The sequence below is a fragment of the Vulpes vulpes genome, chromosome 9, assembly GCF_048418805.1.
Source record: "Vulpes vulpes isolate BD-2025 chromosome 9, VulVul3, whole genome shotgun sequence".
Taxonomy (NCBI): Eukaryota; Metazoa; Chordata; class Mammalia; order Carnivora; family Canidae; genus Vulpes; species Vulpes vulpes.
The window spans coordinates 35,775,367-35,791,556 of record NC_132788.1 but is presented as its reverse complement, the minus strand read 5'-3'; the positions used below and the strand labels follow the sequence as shown (position 1 = coordinate 35,791,556).

Genomic DNA, 16,190 nt, shown 5'->3' with positions numbered 1-16,190 from the left:
TCACTATGTTCTCCATAGCAAAACTCCAGTAGGTCATTTAACCTCTCTAGAAGTTTTTCTCCACAAAATTTTTAAGTGTCTCTTTTTTATATACTTGAAAATACTATCTTAACATTTCTTAAAATTTCAAAGTATTGATTTAAAACCAAGCAAAGCCATTGTCATATCAGCTGTACTTGTTCAAACTGATACACCACTCCCCCTTCATTTTAAGACTCCCTGAGCTAGTTAATTTTTAAAGTTGTTGTAAATTTAACTTTCTTTAAAGGGAGTACTTTTATTTAAAATCCGGGCAGCCCCGGTGGCGCAGCAGCTTAGCGCTGCCTGCGGCCCAAGGCGCAATCCTGGAGACCCTGGATCGAGTCCCACGTCGGGCTCCCTGCATGGGGCCTGCTTCTCCCTCTGCCTGTGTCTCTGCCCCCCCCCCCCCCCTCTCTCTCTCTCTCTCTCTCTGCATCTCTATGAATAAATAAATAAATAAATAAATAAATCTTAAAATCCTTACTTATTTTTTTTAAAAAATTTACTAGCATTTCTTTAAATATTGAACTCCGTGAGATTTGGCTTGCCATCATGCAGTTTAAAAAACATCCAATTAACAACAAATGCTTTAAATGCAGTTTTTGAAAATTTGTCTCTTGGACAGAACAAAGTTCTCCTAGGGACGCCTAGGTGGCTCAGCGGTTGAGCCTCTAGCCTTGGCTCAAGATGTGATCCCGGGGTCTTGGGATCAAGTCCTGCATCCAGCTCTTTGTGTGGAGCCTGCTTCTTCCTCTGCCTATGTCTCTGCCTCATGCTCTCTCTATGTGTCTCTCATGAATAAATAAATAAAATATTTTTTTAAAGAACAAAGTTCTCCTAAAGTTAAAATTATTATTATACTAGCTAGAATTAATAATCATAAAATGTCTTTAAAATTTTGCATAAGTCATAAAGTAACAGAAAATAGCTTCTGTGTATATATGTATATAATGTTTCTAAAAACTTTTTAAAAACATACTGACCAAATTAATAATAAAATTTCCATGAAAATTTTTGTGGTCTGTGTTGTTTTTTTTTTGTTTTGTTTTTTTTTTTTTTATTCATGAGAGAGAGAGAGGCAGAGACACAGGCAGAAGGAGAAGCAGGCTCCATGCAGGGAGCCTGATGTGGGACTTGATCCTGGGACTCCAGGATCACACCCTGGGCCGAAAGCAGGAGCTAACCACTGAACCACCCAGGGATCCCCCTGTGGTCTGTGCTATTTGGAGCTTTGAGTTTGATTTTTACCGTTACCGGAGTATAATTAATGTATCCTTTTCCTTAGAAAAGAGATGTTTGAGCTTGGTCTCGGCCACCTTCTTACAGCTTCTCTGATAAGGGATATTGTTTCAGGAGATATAGTTTATTAGTTTCAAGGAAAGGCAAGGAAGGTGACACAAAATTACAGCTTTTGTAGTAGCTACTTAAAATGTTTGCCTATAGATATCAGCATCTCATTTAGAGAAAACAGTATTATTGATTTTGAAAAACACATATTTGCAATTTAGACATACTTAGGTTCGTACTTCATCATTTATTAAATGGGATTTAACCTGAGTCCCTAGTCTCTATTTCTTCATCTGTGAAATCACAGTGCTAATATCTACTTAATAAGTATGTGTATATATATATATATATATGTTAATTTATTGTATGATTATATAAAATGAATATATTGAGTAATATATAATTTTAATATGTTGGCTATATATAATTATTCTGAACAACGGTCCAGCTATAAATTGGCACTTGTAATAGGATATAAGTAGATGGGGAATCCTTGGGTGGCTTGGTGGTTTAGTGCTTGCCTTTGGCCCAGGGCGTGATCCTGGAGTCCTGGGATCAAGTCCCACATCGGGCTCCCTGCATGGAGCCTGCTTCTCCCTCTGCCTCTCTCTCTCCTCTGTGTCTTTCATGAATAAATAAATAAAATCTTTAAAAAAAAAAAAGGATATAAGTAGATGGCTTATCAGAAACAGGTGAGAAGGATGAAGAAAAGAAAAACAATGATAGTTTCATAAAATGGAGCCAGCAATTAGGCTAATACACAAAGTGCAAATCTTGAGATTCTATGCACTTGTTAAGAATAAACCACAAATTTGACCCTGGGCTTTCTGACAGATGATATGAAGAGGGTTACATGATCAGTTACACAATTCACTGCATCCCTAAGTTAGAAGCTCACTGATTCAACACAAGGTGGGGGGACATTTGTCCCCCATAGGGCCAAAAAGAAAGCTTCCCATGGGTCCTATGAAAAGGATACTGTGTAATATATTTTTTTAGCAACTGTAGTAAGACCAGCAATAAATTTTAAATTACATAAACTTTTTTTATAGCATCTATCAGCAGAGAACAACTAAAATCACAGTTTTAAGCATGAAGTCATACTTCACTTCAGCTTCTGAAATTCAACTTCTTTTTCTTTAAAACCACTTTATATTTTAATAGACAAGTACAAGTACTAAATTCCAAAATTTTAGAAGTTGGCAGCAGTCTAAAAGAGAAAAAGCACTGGACTTGGGATACAAATAGCTGTAATCCTACTTATGCGGTTTATTTAGCTGTATGGTCTTGAGGAAGTAATCATGTGCCTTTTTTTATTCTTTGTAAAAATTTATAAAGTGATGCTTGTCCTGTCCACTTTAGAGAGTTAGGAGTAAATGTAAAAGTAAATTTAAAGATTATAAATTATAACAATTTTACTGTAACCTAATAAAGGAAAAGAGGAGATCTCTAATTCGTGCAAATATCTCCTTTCTTAATATTTATTCGATTCTTCCTACTCTTATTTATGTTAATATCCTATCCTCCCACATGAAAAGTCTAAGAATTAAGTGAGATAATATATTAAAGTACACACAATGTAATACATGGTAAGCTCTCAGAATATGTGTCAAACTCATATCAACTTAAATTATTTTTAGACTTTTTGGCAGCTTTGTTTTCCAGCTCCCAGATCTCTCTTCTTAGGGAATTCTTTTCTCTGACTGTTTTCTCTGCATATACCCCAGCTCTCTTGGTCAGGATATTTCTTTAGCTTAGCGTTTCTTCAGCCTCTTTTCCCAAAGGCTCCTTAATCCAACATCTAAAGAAAAAACTCAAAACTAAAATAAAATTATAGCATATTCATCTTTTTCCCCAAGGACTGACTGTTTTAAAATTCAGAGAGAAGGATTTTTTTTTAGTTAGAAGAGAAAACCAGACACCGCTTGTATTTTTCATCACAAATGGCAAAGTTGTTTCCACTTTTATTATCAATTTTTGTATTTGAAAATTCAGTAGTAATTGAGACGTTGTATCTGTTTTATGAAGGATCCCTAGCCTTATAAAGTCTTCTGAAAATATGCTAGTAATGTAATTAAACCTACCAACAAGTAACAAAGTTACAAAGCAATGATTAATACATATATATATATATATATATAATATATATATATATATATATAAAAGGCATTTCTTTGGGATCTTAGGAATTGCAAGTTCAGGAGACAGAAATTAAGGCAGCAACCCAGATTGCTCCAAAGAGACAAAGGAACTTGGGGTTTTTTAAATCAAAAGAGGAATTTTTGGCACATCACATAAGTTGTTCTTTTATGATTGGCCCTGTCAGGGTTATAGTAACACTATTCTGTATGTCGGTTGCTAGGATCACTACGAGACAGAAAGTCCATTCAAGTCTGTTCTTGCACATAGCACGTGTTCATCCAGGATGTTTGCAGTTTGCCAACAAGCCAAGTTTAGCATTTTTCTGAGAACCAAGACAGGAAATGTGCATAGGCCCTGCCTCAGTGTCTTCCCAACTCCATTTTAAGTGGCTTTTTTAGCAACGCTTACTCCAGTCTATTGTTCTTTTATCAATTGGAAAAGGTACTGATGTCAGATTTAACCAATCAATATTCCAGATTTTGTTTCATGTGTTATTGAAATTCTTAAATTATAAATTTAAATTCTTCACACAAAAGAACATAGAAGTCTCTGGAACAAAAACCTTTCTTAGCCAGTGTAGACTTTACACTAAGGATAAAGCAATTAAATTCAAAAACCTGTTTTACAGTCCAATAAAACAGTAATTTTGTTTAAATCTCTGGGTCATATTTTACACAATATTGATGTTTTTATCTATTTGGCCTAAAATACTGATTACAGACTGACAATTTACAAAATGTCTTACCCTAGATAGGTTCATTGGTACTGCCAATATACAGTGAAAAAGATAGAAAAAAAGATAGAAAAGATAGAAAAAAATTCTCAGAAATATTTTAAGCTTATTTTCATTCCACAGAATAATTTAATTGATGTAAATGTAGATAGACTGCTGCTCTGTTCAAATAGTTCATGTTTTTAATTTCCCAGGAGAAGAATCCGTATTTCCATAATGTTGGCAAGATTTATCAAGCCAATGTTTTCCAAACCCAATAATTACTAAATAGATAAGATGTCCAAATGCAACAGAAGACGTGGCAGGTTCAGAAACTAGAAGTTCGTTGTGACTTAACCAGACATGTAAGAGATGAAGGTGGGAAGGTCAACAACAGACACAGTTGTGAAGGCTTTTATGCCATGCCAAGAACAACAGAGAGCCATGAAGGCCTTGAAGGAGGGGAGTAAGGTGATCATCAGATCCACAGATTGGCCAAGGAAATCAAACAAAAGCCAGGAAGATCTGTTAGAGACTGTTGCATTAATAGAGAAGAGAGGATCATGATTAGATGAAGGTGGTAGCAGTGGGAACAGAAAAGAGTGGAGGAGTCCAAGGGATTATTTAGAAGGGAATTAACAGTATCGGTGACTGACTGGATGAAGAGTAAAGGGGGAGAAATCTGAGCTACTGCCTGACTTCTGATTGGAGCCAGTGAAATTTGTGATACCTGTTCACTGAGCTAGAGAACATAAGGAAGAACAAGTTTAGGAAAGAAAATGATGAATGTAGGGTGGATGTGGTCGATGGGAGCAGAAAGCAGATTGCAGTGGGTTGAGGAGTGAGTGAAGGGTGAGTAGAGAAAAAAATATAGGTAATTCTTTCAAGGAGATTGACTATAGCAAAGGAAGAGAGGGGGCAGTAGCAAGAGAGGAATGTAAGAAAGATTTCCTCACATGTTTAAATGATGATGTGAAAAGGGAAAGACTGAATGCAGGTGTGAATGGGAATCACTAGAGGAGCAAGTCCTCTGAGTAGAAAGAAATAAAGGAATATAAGTGGAATTCAGAGTACAGGTAGCTGCCAACAGGAAAAGGGACTCCTCCTTTCACTGAGACAGAAAGGAGATTGGAGGTGGAGAGAAGAGGACTGCATGCTTTTAACACTCCCCAAGTGATAGCAAGACAATGAGAGCATTTCCTAAGTAGTGACCTCTAGTTTCTCTGAGAAGTTGGCAAATCATCTGCTGAGGACAGATAAAAAGCCAGTGAGATAGACTTGTAGAGAATATAAACGGATTGAAATAGCCACAGAGTGAAATAAAGGAGAGCTCTCTAGCCTAGCAGCAGGGTGTGGGCAAGGCTGAGGACCCTGTTAAAGGTGGAGACCATTAATTTCTGCTGGTGTCGCTATGTGCAGTTGTATGATTTTCTCCAGGCTGCCCTTGGAGAAGGCCTTCCACAGCCCCAGGGAGCTGAGGGTGTGAGCAAGAGAGAGGCTGAAGCAATTTAGAGTCTGCATCCTCAGTGCCATCACTGCATGCCTGATATTTGTCTGAGTATTTCACATACATTATTTCACCTGTTCTAAGAAAGTCATATAGGAGTCTTCCCTATATACAACTGGAATTTGAGGAGATTAATAAGGGGCTTGGTCCAGGTTATATATATTAGAAATTGAAGAGGTAAGATTCAGACTCAGGTTTCTATTAAAAGATTTAAATGGTCACAGAGTTTCTGAAAGAATTAGTCCCACAGTTCCCTGGTAGGTGGTTGGGTACACTGAATGGGCTTTCAAGGAATTAGCACTAGACCAGGTGACCAGAGGGACAGAAGACACATTAAGTAGATACTACCACATGTTAGGAGAAACTTATCAGTTAGTGAGGGAGCATGTGAATAAATTGTGATTTGTTTGAGTTGTTGTTTTTTAAATTGGTTTGGTTGGTTTTTGGTTTTTTACTTTTACAATTAGTCAAAAAACTAAAATACCTTGGAGCACCTAGCTGGCTCAGTTGAAAGAGCATTCGACTCTTCATTTCAGGGTTGTGAGTTCGAGTCCCACACTGGGTTTAGAGATTATGTAAATAAATAAACTTTAAAAAATTGTCTGAAATGCGTGTTAGCCAATTAAATAAAAACCAAAGTATAATTTAAGCTCTATCTGCTGGAATTTCAGTGTTTATTCATTATTATAAGGGCACCTGGGTGGCTTAGTGGTTGAGCATCTGCGTTCGGCTCAGGTCGAAATCCCAGGGTCCTGGGATCAAGTCCTGCATCCAGCTCCCCCTGGGGAGGCTGCTTCTCCCTCTGCCTATGTCTCTGCCTCTCTCTATGTCTCTCATGAATATTCATTGTTATGAAATCAACAGGTGATTTAATCATTAAAATTCCATTCTTTATCAGTATATATATAGCTCAGAAAAAAAAAATGATGCTCAGCCTACTCAGACAGTTGTTGATGGCTCTTACCAACTCTGCATCACTACCTCTGTTTTTCCAGCCTCGTTTTTCCTTTTTTCTACTTTCTTTAGGGCCTTTTCTTCTACATTTCTTTTCTCACCGTTTTTGTTTCCCCCATTGACTTTCAGGGCCAACATTTTGGGAGCTTGTAGGTGCCAGGGGTTGGGATGCCTGATAGAGTAGGACCGTTACTCCTCAGGGATATGCTCCTTATTTGTGAGATCCCTCCTAATTGGTTATGCTGGGTTAGGGTTTTTAGGAAGACCACAATGTGGCCCTTTTGTCCTTTGCCATCTGGAGCTCCAGCTAGTTTTCAAGTCTTTTTCAGAGGGAGTTGATTGATATGTAACTGTAGATTTTGTGTGTCCGTGGAAACACTTGAGTTCAGGATCTTTCCATGTGCCATCTTCTTGATGTACTGATGTACTAATTCTGAAATACCAATTAGTTGACAGTGTTCTAAATTTATGAGGAGCTTTTATAAATTCAAAGATGTCTATAAGCAGTGCTGTGCTAATAAATACGTTTAACAGTCTGCTCTCAGGAAGAACAGCCTGACTTGTATCATTTGCCAATGAGTGATGTAAATACTATACCAAGCCAATTTCAAGGTACTGTACATTAAAAAGTAGAAAAACATGTGCACAATGGATTCTCAGAGCTGATAAGAGCCAGCTCCAGCACCCCATGACCTAAAAAATTAAAATAATAATAATAATAATAATAATAATAATAATGAAAAGCCATTTTTTTCCCATTGTTCCCAATTAATACACTAATTTGTAAACTATTTAATTTGTTTAGAAAGTATCTAGTGAAGGACGTCTGGGTGGCTTAGCGGTTGAATGTCGGCCTTTGGCTCAGGCCTTGATCCCAAGGTCCTGGGATCGAGTCCCACATCAGGCTCCCTGCATGGAGCCTGTTTCTCCCTCTGCCTGTGTCTCTACATCTCTTGGTGTCTCTCATGAATAAATAAATAAAATATTTTAAATAAAAAAATTTTTAAAAAGAAAATATCTGGTGACTTGATGTACTATAAATTCTTCAATTCATATATTTATGTCCAGTAATCATGTTCTAAGATTTTCAAGTCATAACAAGATCTGTAATTTTAGAGATAGGAAAGATGGTTTTCCTAAAATATACTTATGTTCTTCAAAAGTAGTATAATTAGTCAGATAAAAGTAGCTTAAACCATACCATGTATAGTTTAACAGCAGTTAAATTTATATTTCAACATCAGGGCCTGAAGAAAAAGAGAAAGGAAAGGAACAAGTTAGTAATATGTTTATACCATATTTTCTACTTTCTTAAATTCACTGTACACTCATTTGCAAGTAAAGCATTTTTTTTAAGAATCCTAATAAGTTGAATTTTCTCACGGTACACTGTATAATAAAACTCAGTAAAACAAAGGACAAGGCATATCAGTAAAAGGTTTGTTGATCTTTCAGCCCAAACTGGAATTGCTTCAAATTTTAGATAAACCTCTGCCTGAGGTTTATTGATAAATTGATAAATCTATGTATGCTAGCACATTCAGAAATGTTGTAGGTAACAGGCCCTTACCTGTCGCACTAGATAGAAGCCTAAAATCAAACTCCTCCTTCATGCTTTTAAGCTTTATGGGATAAAGGTAGAGCCAAAAGCAAGTAGTTTTTTAACAGTGGCAGTTTTTCTCCCACTGAACTGGAATAGACCTATATTTCACCCCATACATAATTCCATTAAATTGTGATATGACAGATTGTACAGTTCTTTTATCATGTAGAAAAGTGAATGGAACTGTCTGCAACATATTGAGACACATGGAAATAATAATACTTTTCACATGATTTAGGTTAGAAATAAATCAGGTGCAGCATTTCTGCATTCTTGGTCAAAGAAGATTTTTTTTAATCTGATATCCTTTCAACCTGTACTTTTTTAAGGGAGCTGTTGATAGTTTGATCAAAGTGCCATGTTTTTATTTTTAAAAGAATGTTGATCATATATTCATATGCTATTGTCCAAAGGATTATAAATGTTTTTAGGTAAATCTAAGTTTTTGATGCAAAGCCATAGATTATGCTGGTCAAGTTTGGTATCTGAAAAATATTAGGAACCATTAATTACAATTAACATTCAAAAAACAATAGCCCAACTGAATTCTAAGTATCTCTGATGATGGATAATTTTTCTTTCTATGTTGGAAAAAAACTATTATAGATACATCAATGCAATGGTTTACATAATTTTGTAAATCTTTATCAGAATGTAGGTTGCCAAGTATAATTTGCACAAATTGAGTATAGGAAGTGACAGATTGAAGCAGGTATTGGACTTAATCAACTTCTCTGCGTCCTCTACTCCCCCACCCCTTGCACAGAAATAATACTTTGTTTGACTCAACATTTCAAAAGCCTGGCCACTCAGGTAATGTTCAAGGTGCTTTGGAATCCCGTTTACAGCATTAAAGTTGAATACTACTAGTTCCTTACATCAATTTTGTATTTTAACATTTAGATTTATGGAGAATTTACAAACAGAGGTTCAAGAAATGGAATTCCTTCAGTTTTCTAAAGGTTTGAGTTTCATGAGAAAAGAAGACTTTGCAGAGTGGCTACTTTTTTTCACTACCACTGAAAATAAAGACATCTATTGGAAAAATGTAAGAGAGAAGTTGACAGCAGGAGAGGTTGGTATACCTTTTTATTATGCTTCTTGGTACAGATGAAATAATGTTAGAAATATTTGTGTAATTAAAGTAACTTGCACATTAACAAAAACTATTATTTAAGTATAAAATCAGGGTGAGAAATGTTCTTTACATACTGTTTTCTTATGAATGAATTATTACCTAAGATAGAATCTGTATAGCAAACATGAGTTTTTGGATTTCCAGTAAAGTCAGGAATAAGACAAGAATGTTCAGTCACCACTGTTACTTACTATTGTTCTGGAAATCTTAGCCAGTGTAAATTAACAGGATAAAAGAAAATAAACATCTGAAAGGAGTTACAGTTGTCTTTGTTGCAGAGATGTGATTATATGCCTAGAAAACCCAAGAGAATCAAATTGAAAAGCCTAGAAACAGTAAAAATTCAATAAAGTTCCTGTTACAGTGCTGATATATTAGCAGTAACTGCCTTATGTACAGATTAAAAGTTAGAAAATGTTTAATGGCACTAGTGTGTGTATATAAATGTGAAATGATGATTGCCAAACTACTAATAATGATTAATCCACTGTTGCGAGGGACACCTGGGTGGCTCAGCGCTTGAGCATCTGCCTTTGGTCCAGGGCTTGATCCCAGGTCTGAGATCGAGCCCCACATCGGGCTTCCTGCATGGAGCCTGCTTCTCCCTCTGCCTGTGTCTCTGCCTCTGTCTGTGTGTGTCTCTCATGAATGAATAAATAAAATCTTTAAAAAAAACAAATACACTGTTGTGAGATTTTAAGTGATTTTTTTAACTTTATGAATTGGTTTTATTACTTCATTGTTCCAATACATGTTTTTGAAGTGGGCATATATTTTTATATAATTTTTTAAAGCTATTTCTATAACAAGGAAAAAGGGAATAAGATATAATGAAGATCCCATTTATAATTACAATAGAAACATACAATTAAAAATAAATTTAACAACAAATACATGAAAAAAACTAAAGTTTTGATGGATCTAAAGAAAACTTACAAAAAAATAAAGAAAGAAAGAAAACTTACCTAATTATATTGACATCTCTGATTATTGAATGGGAAATCTTAATAGCAGTTCTCCCTTAGATTCATATATAAATGTAATGGTTATATTAGTCAGAACAGCCTAGGTTTGTTGCAATTACAAATTAACCCTGAAATCCCCATGACTAACACAAGAAAGATTTCTTTCTCAATCATGCTACATTTCCATTGTGGGCTGGTATGAGGCTCTGCATACAGTTGCGCAGTGACCCAGACTCTCCCAAGTTCTGTCATCTTGGAGCTTTACCATCTGGAAAAAACATCATCTGCAGAGCTTATGTCAGGAAAAGAAAGGAGGAGTGAGTACATTCCAGCAAGTAAATGTTTTGGCCTAGAAACATCACACTTTGCTATTGACCAGACTAATCACATGACCCCCACATAACTGCAAAGAGGCAAAAAAGTGTAATCTTTCATATGTGCAGGAATCCAAAGAGAAGAGATAATGGTGAACACTAATGGGTTCCCATAAAAATGCCATTAGATTCTCACAAGTGACCTACAGAGGCCATAGTTAGAATTTTTTCTACCATCTATATGTTACCTCTTCAAAAACTTAGTTAAAATTTTAAAAGTAAAAATTCCATAAATTCACAAAGGTTGAAAGCAGTAAAACTTGAATAAGACCACACATAAGGGGGAATCCCTGGGTGGCTCAGCGGTTTAGCGCCTGCCTTCGGCCCAGGGCGTGATCCTGGAGTCCCGGGATCGAGTCCCACATCGGGCTCCCTTCATGGAGCCTGCTTCTCCCTCTGCGTGTGTCTCTGCCTCTCTCTCTCTGTCTCTTACGAATAAATAAATAAAATCTTCAAAAACCAAAAAAAAAAAGACCACACCTAAGCAGAGAACATGATCCTGAAGGGTCCCTATAAAGAGAAACGTTTTCAGACTTAATTTACTTTTTCAATGGAAAAACTGGTTTTTCTAACTTATTTTTTGTTTTATTTTTATGTGCATAGGTTTTAAAGTCAGATGAACCAAGGTTCAAATGAATCCTGATATTCCATTTAGTAGATGGTGAACAAATCACTTAATTCGTGAAAGGTTACTTAAGGCTTAAAGAGGCTAAGACCATGCACATAGTGAATGGCAGAACTGGAATTTCAACATAGGTTCCTCTAACTCCAAAACCCAGTGCTCTTACTCAGTGCTGTGGGCAGAAAGGCAAGGAGGCGGACCACTTAACAGTATGTATTAGTTTCCTTAGGCTTCCATAAGAAATACTCCAGGCTGGATGACTTAAACAACAGATTTATTTTCTCAAAATTCTGGAGCCTGGAAGTCTAAGATCAGGGTGCCGGCAGGTTGGTTTTCTGTGAAGTCTCTCCTCCTGGTTCACAGATCACCGTTTTCTCACTGTGTCCACACGTGGCCTGTCCTCTATACTTAACACACTCACACGCAGTGAGTGAGAGAGCACTGGTAGTCTCTTCCTTTATTTTATGGGGATGCTAGTCCTCTATCAGATTAGAGTCCTACCCTGATGACTTCACTCAGCCTTAGCTGCCTCCCTAACAGCCCTGTCTCCAAATACAATCATATTGGGTATTAGGGTTTCAACCTATGCATTTTGAGGAGACAATTCATTCAGTAACACAAGGCCACCCCAGGTCTTGCCCTGCTGCAGGAGACCCCTTTCACCCAGTGTACAGTCTGTGCAACCATACACTGTGGCCTTACCCATTCTTTTTAATAAACTTTCTTAGAAAGCTGTAAAAGTTCATAAGCTTTATGATAGAAACAGGACTTGTGTGTATATTCTAAGATTATTTAATGTATTTACAAATTTGTAATTAAAATTCATTTTTGTTATTTTATTAGAGTATTAGTTTGGATGAGTTCAAGTCATTTTGTCATTTTACGACTCACTTGGAAGACTTTGCTATTGCCATGCAAATGTTTAGTTTAGCTCATCGTCCTGTCAGACTGGGTAAGTTATATGACTTAGTTTAATTTTTGTCATCTATAAACAATATCACTCTGTTCTTCAACTAGAATGTATGTCAAGGAGCCAGTTGTCAGTAAAACAATTCATTGGCCTTTTAATTAATTCATTGTGGTTACTCTGGACTTAACACATTGACTCTCACAGTTAACAGTTACTTTATTTGCTTTTACTTCCTTATTTCTCCCTAAGAAGGGAAAAGAAATATTTAAATACCTTCTTTAAAACATTGATTAAGGGATGCCTGGGTGGCTCAGTGGTAGAGCATTTGCCTTTGCCCCAGGGCATGATCCCGGGACTCCGGATCGAGTCCCACATCAGGCTCCCTGCATGGAGTCTGCTTCTCCCTCTGTCTGTGTCTCTGCCTCTCTCTCTCTCTCTCTCTCTCTCTCTGTCTCTCTGTCTCTCATGAATAAATAAATAAAATCTTTAAAAATAGTAATAGCTAATTAACACAAATTTTAAAAAAAAATTTAAGATTTTATTCATTCATTCATGAGAATACACAGAGAGGAGAGAGAGAGAGGTGGAGACACAGGCAGAGGGAGAAGCAGGCTCCATGCAGGGAGCCCAGTGTGGGACTTGATCCCGGGACTCTAGGATCTGGCCCTGGGCTGAAAGCAGCGCTAAACTGCTGAGCCACCCGGGCTGCCCTAAAATTTTTTAAATTAAAATAGCCTGCTTCTCTTTCAGTTACTTTCATGACATTTCTCAACCAAATTTATTATTTCAATATGTTCTTAATGAGTATTTTTGGTTTTGTTTTACTTTTCATTAATGGACGTTTAGATTTGTTTTTGCTTCTTAAATAATAAAATGTAGATTAATTCCACTTAGACTATTTCACATAGTTGATGAGTTGTCTTATGTTTTCTTTCAGCGGAATTTAAGAGAGCCGTGAAAGTAGCAACTGGACAGGAGCTCTCAAACAATATTTTGGACACCGTCTTCAAGATCTTTGATGTAGATGGTGATGAATGTCTTAGTCATGGAGAGTTTCTTGGGGTTTTAAAAAACAGGATGCATCGAGGTTTATGGGTAAAGATTTTGATTTTTTAAATAACTATGTTTACATGTAATTAAATGAATGATATTACACCTCGAATTTGGGCAAATCTGTAGTCTTAAATGGAAGTTTTATTATTTATAAAGAGATTATAAGCTATGATCACAACACCAAGATATCTCCTAGAGGTGGGATCCAGTATTTTTTTTTTTTTTTTTAAATAAATCTGACCAGAAATCCGGTTCAGAAATCATAGCCTAGCATTTTGCTTTGGGCTCTGTAGTTAGACACACCTAATTTCAAATCCCAGCCCTGTCACTTTAATAACTGCCTAATCTTGCAAAGCCACTTAATTTTTCAGAGCCTCATGTTTCTCATCTATGTGCAATGAGGAAACAGGATCTCCCAGAAAAAATTTTGTAAGAATTACATGTAGAATACTTAGTATAATGCCTAAGACACACAAAATACATGTTAGCCATTATCATTGCATTCAAATTCACGTATTAGTCTGTGGGACAAATAAAACTCAAAATTTTGTTTAAATTAGAATCTGCTGTGCTAGAAGCACTCCCATAAAATAGTCTGCAGGCTGTAAACAAGAGTGGAAAGAGAACTATGTGATAAGCAGGTTAGGCCAGAAGATGAGAGAGAATGAGGGAGAGAATAAAACTATCTATTTACAACTCAGAAAAGCACATTCATTTCCTCCCACGAACATTATTTATGGAAAAGGAACATGTATGATTTCTATTAGCAAACGTGTTTTACAAGCTTTGTAGTCACCCAGTACCTCATAGTTAATCTTATCCCTGGAAATTAAACCAGCCTTCACAGTTAACAATTTAATATACCAAGCAGTCTCTGCCATTTCTCAAAAGACACTAAATAGAAGACCTGTAAATCGATCAGAAAAAGAACATACATATATACATACATATGTGTATTATATATATTATATATATAAAATCTAAATTAACTTTTGCTTCCATTTGGCAGATATCCAGTAATGCTTTGATCCTGTGATCACCAGGATACAAATATTTTCTAACCTTTACTTTCTTGTTTAACTGAGAGGAATAATACCCATACAGAACTTTTTAATTCACAGAGCACTTAGGTGAAATATATTATTTCTTCTTAAAGATTCTTATCAAATATAGGCAAGACCAAAGTTTTAGGCTTAGAATTTTTATTCCACATGGCTAAATAAAGTTCACCGTAAAAAGGGAAACATATCATAAAGCATTATGAAATAATTACATTTTTTTTTTTTTAATAATTACATTTTAAAACCAATAGGTGGAAGAAGATCACCCAAAGTCTTCATTATCTTCTTAGGGAGGAATTCCAATCATGTATGCTTAGTCAGCCTCCATTCTTTAGTTACCCTAAGGATATTCTTACATCATGTTCACTGTTTTGCCTTTTATCCTGTCTTACTTACAGTTAGTTCTGTTGCAGTCATCTTTTACAACATAATCTACCTCAAGTACTTTTTGGAGGCATGTGGGAAATAGTAAAAGAGCTCACATGAAATCATGTTTAACCTTGAAGAGAGTGATCTCTTTACTTTTTATCATTGGTTAACAGGTACCACAACAACAAAGTATACAGGAATACTGGAAATGTGTGAAAAGAGAAAGCATTAAAGGAGTAAAAGAAGTCTGGAAACAAGCTGGAAAAGGTCTCTTTTAGAAAAAGCTAATATGGGAACTATATTGCTCCAAATGTACTAGTAATTTAGAAATTTTTTTAAGTACTAGATACTTGTCTTGATTTTCTTTGTAATATAAAGATGCCTTGTATTTACTTTCTGATTCAATAATTTCTTAATAAAAATTTCATCAAAGAACTTAGTAAAAATAGATACTGGATTCTATCAGAGGATCTAGAATTGAAGTAATGCTTTGTACTTTGATAAGATGGAAAACCTAGTTATTCACTGACTTCTTAGACACAGTATTACCATGTGCTCTTCAGAAAGGTGTCAGCTAGTACTTACAGAAAAAAATATTTGATACACAGGCCAATATCACATCCAAGAGTCCTGATGATCCCAGTAAGGCAAATTAAATTTAAAACTTCTCAGGTTTTCTCATTGTATGTCATATCTCATAAGCTCCTCGTGTATTTTGCTTGTTAGCTGTATATTAATTTTCTCTAAAATAATATGTAAATCCCAATATCCTATGTGAAAACAGAATAAAATATTTATACAGATACAAAAATTACATGTATTGTTTTACATGTGTTTTAAACATTATTTTTTTACAAATGTAAATACTCTCATCCCTTTACAGCCTCATTAGTTTATGTTCTTAAAAACTAGTGTGAGTGGTGGGGTGCCTGGCTGGCTCAATCTCTTGATCTTGGGGTTGTAGGTTTGAACCCCCATTGGGTGTAGAGATTACTTTAAAAAAATTTTAAACTCGAGGATCCCTGGGTAGCTCAGTGGTTTAGTGCCTGCCTTTGGCACAGGATGTGATCCTGGAGTCCCAGGATCGAGTCCCACATCAGGCTCCCTGCATGGAGCCTGCTTTTCCCTCTGCCTGTGTCTCTGCCTCTCTCTCTCTCTCTCTCTCTCTCTCTCTGTGTGTGTGTGTGTGTCTCATCAATAAATAAATAAATAAAATCTTTTTTAAAAAAAAAGGTTGTTGTTTTTTTTTAATTCAAAAACCTAGTGGGGCACCTGAGTAGCTCAGTTGGTTGAGTGTCCAACTGTTGAGCTCAACTTAGGTCTTGATCTTGAGGTCATGAGGTTTTTTTTTAAAAAGGCAAACAAAAAAAATCAGTGTAATTGGGGGAATCTTGATCATAATATCAGGGTCTCATGGGATATATTGGATTGTGGGCAAATGTTTAAAATGTCACTAAAAATTGGCATTAAGT

The 16,190-nt window shown here is 35.9% G+C and overlaps 1 protein-coding gene across 1 annotated transcript in view; it reads left to right on the top strand.

Annotated features, from left to right (window-relative positions):
- Window positions 1-15,529, top strand: part of MICU2 (mitochondrial calcium uptake 2) — a 131,650-nt gene extending 116,121 nt beyond the window's left edge. The window contains exons 9-12 of the mRNA XM_025996662.2: window positions 9,130-9,301; window positions 12,169-12,277; window positions 13,173-13,330; window positions 14,892-15,529. Of these exons, the coding sequence (XP_025852447.1) occupies window positions 9,130-9,301; window positions 12,169-12,277; window positions 13,173-13,330; window positions 14,892-14,996 (544 nt within the window). The 3' untranslated portion in view covers window positions 14,997-15,529. The remainder of the gene's footprint in view (window positions 1-9,129; window positions 9,302-12,168; window positions 12,278-13,172; window positions 13,331-14,891) is intronic.
- The last annotated feature ends 661 nt before the right edge of the window (window positions 15,530-16,190 follow it).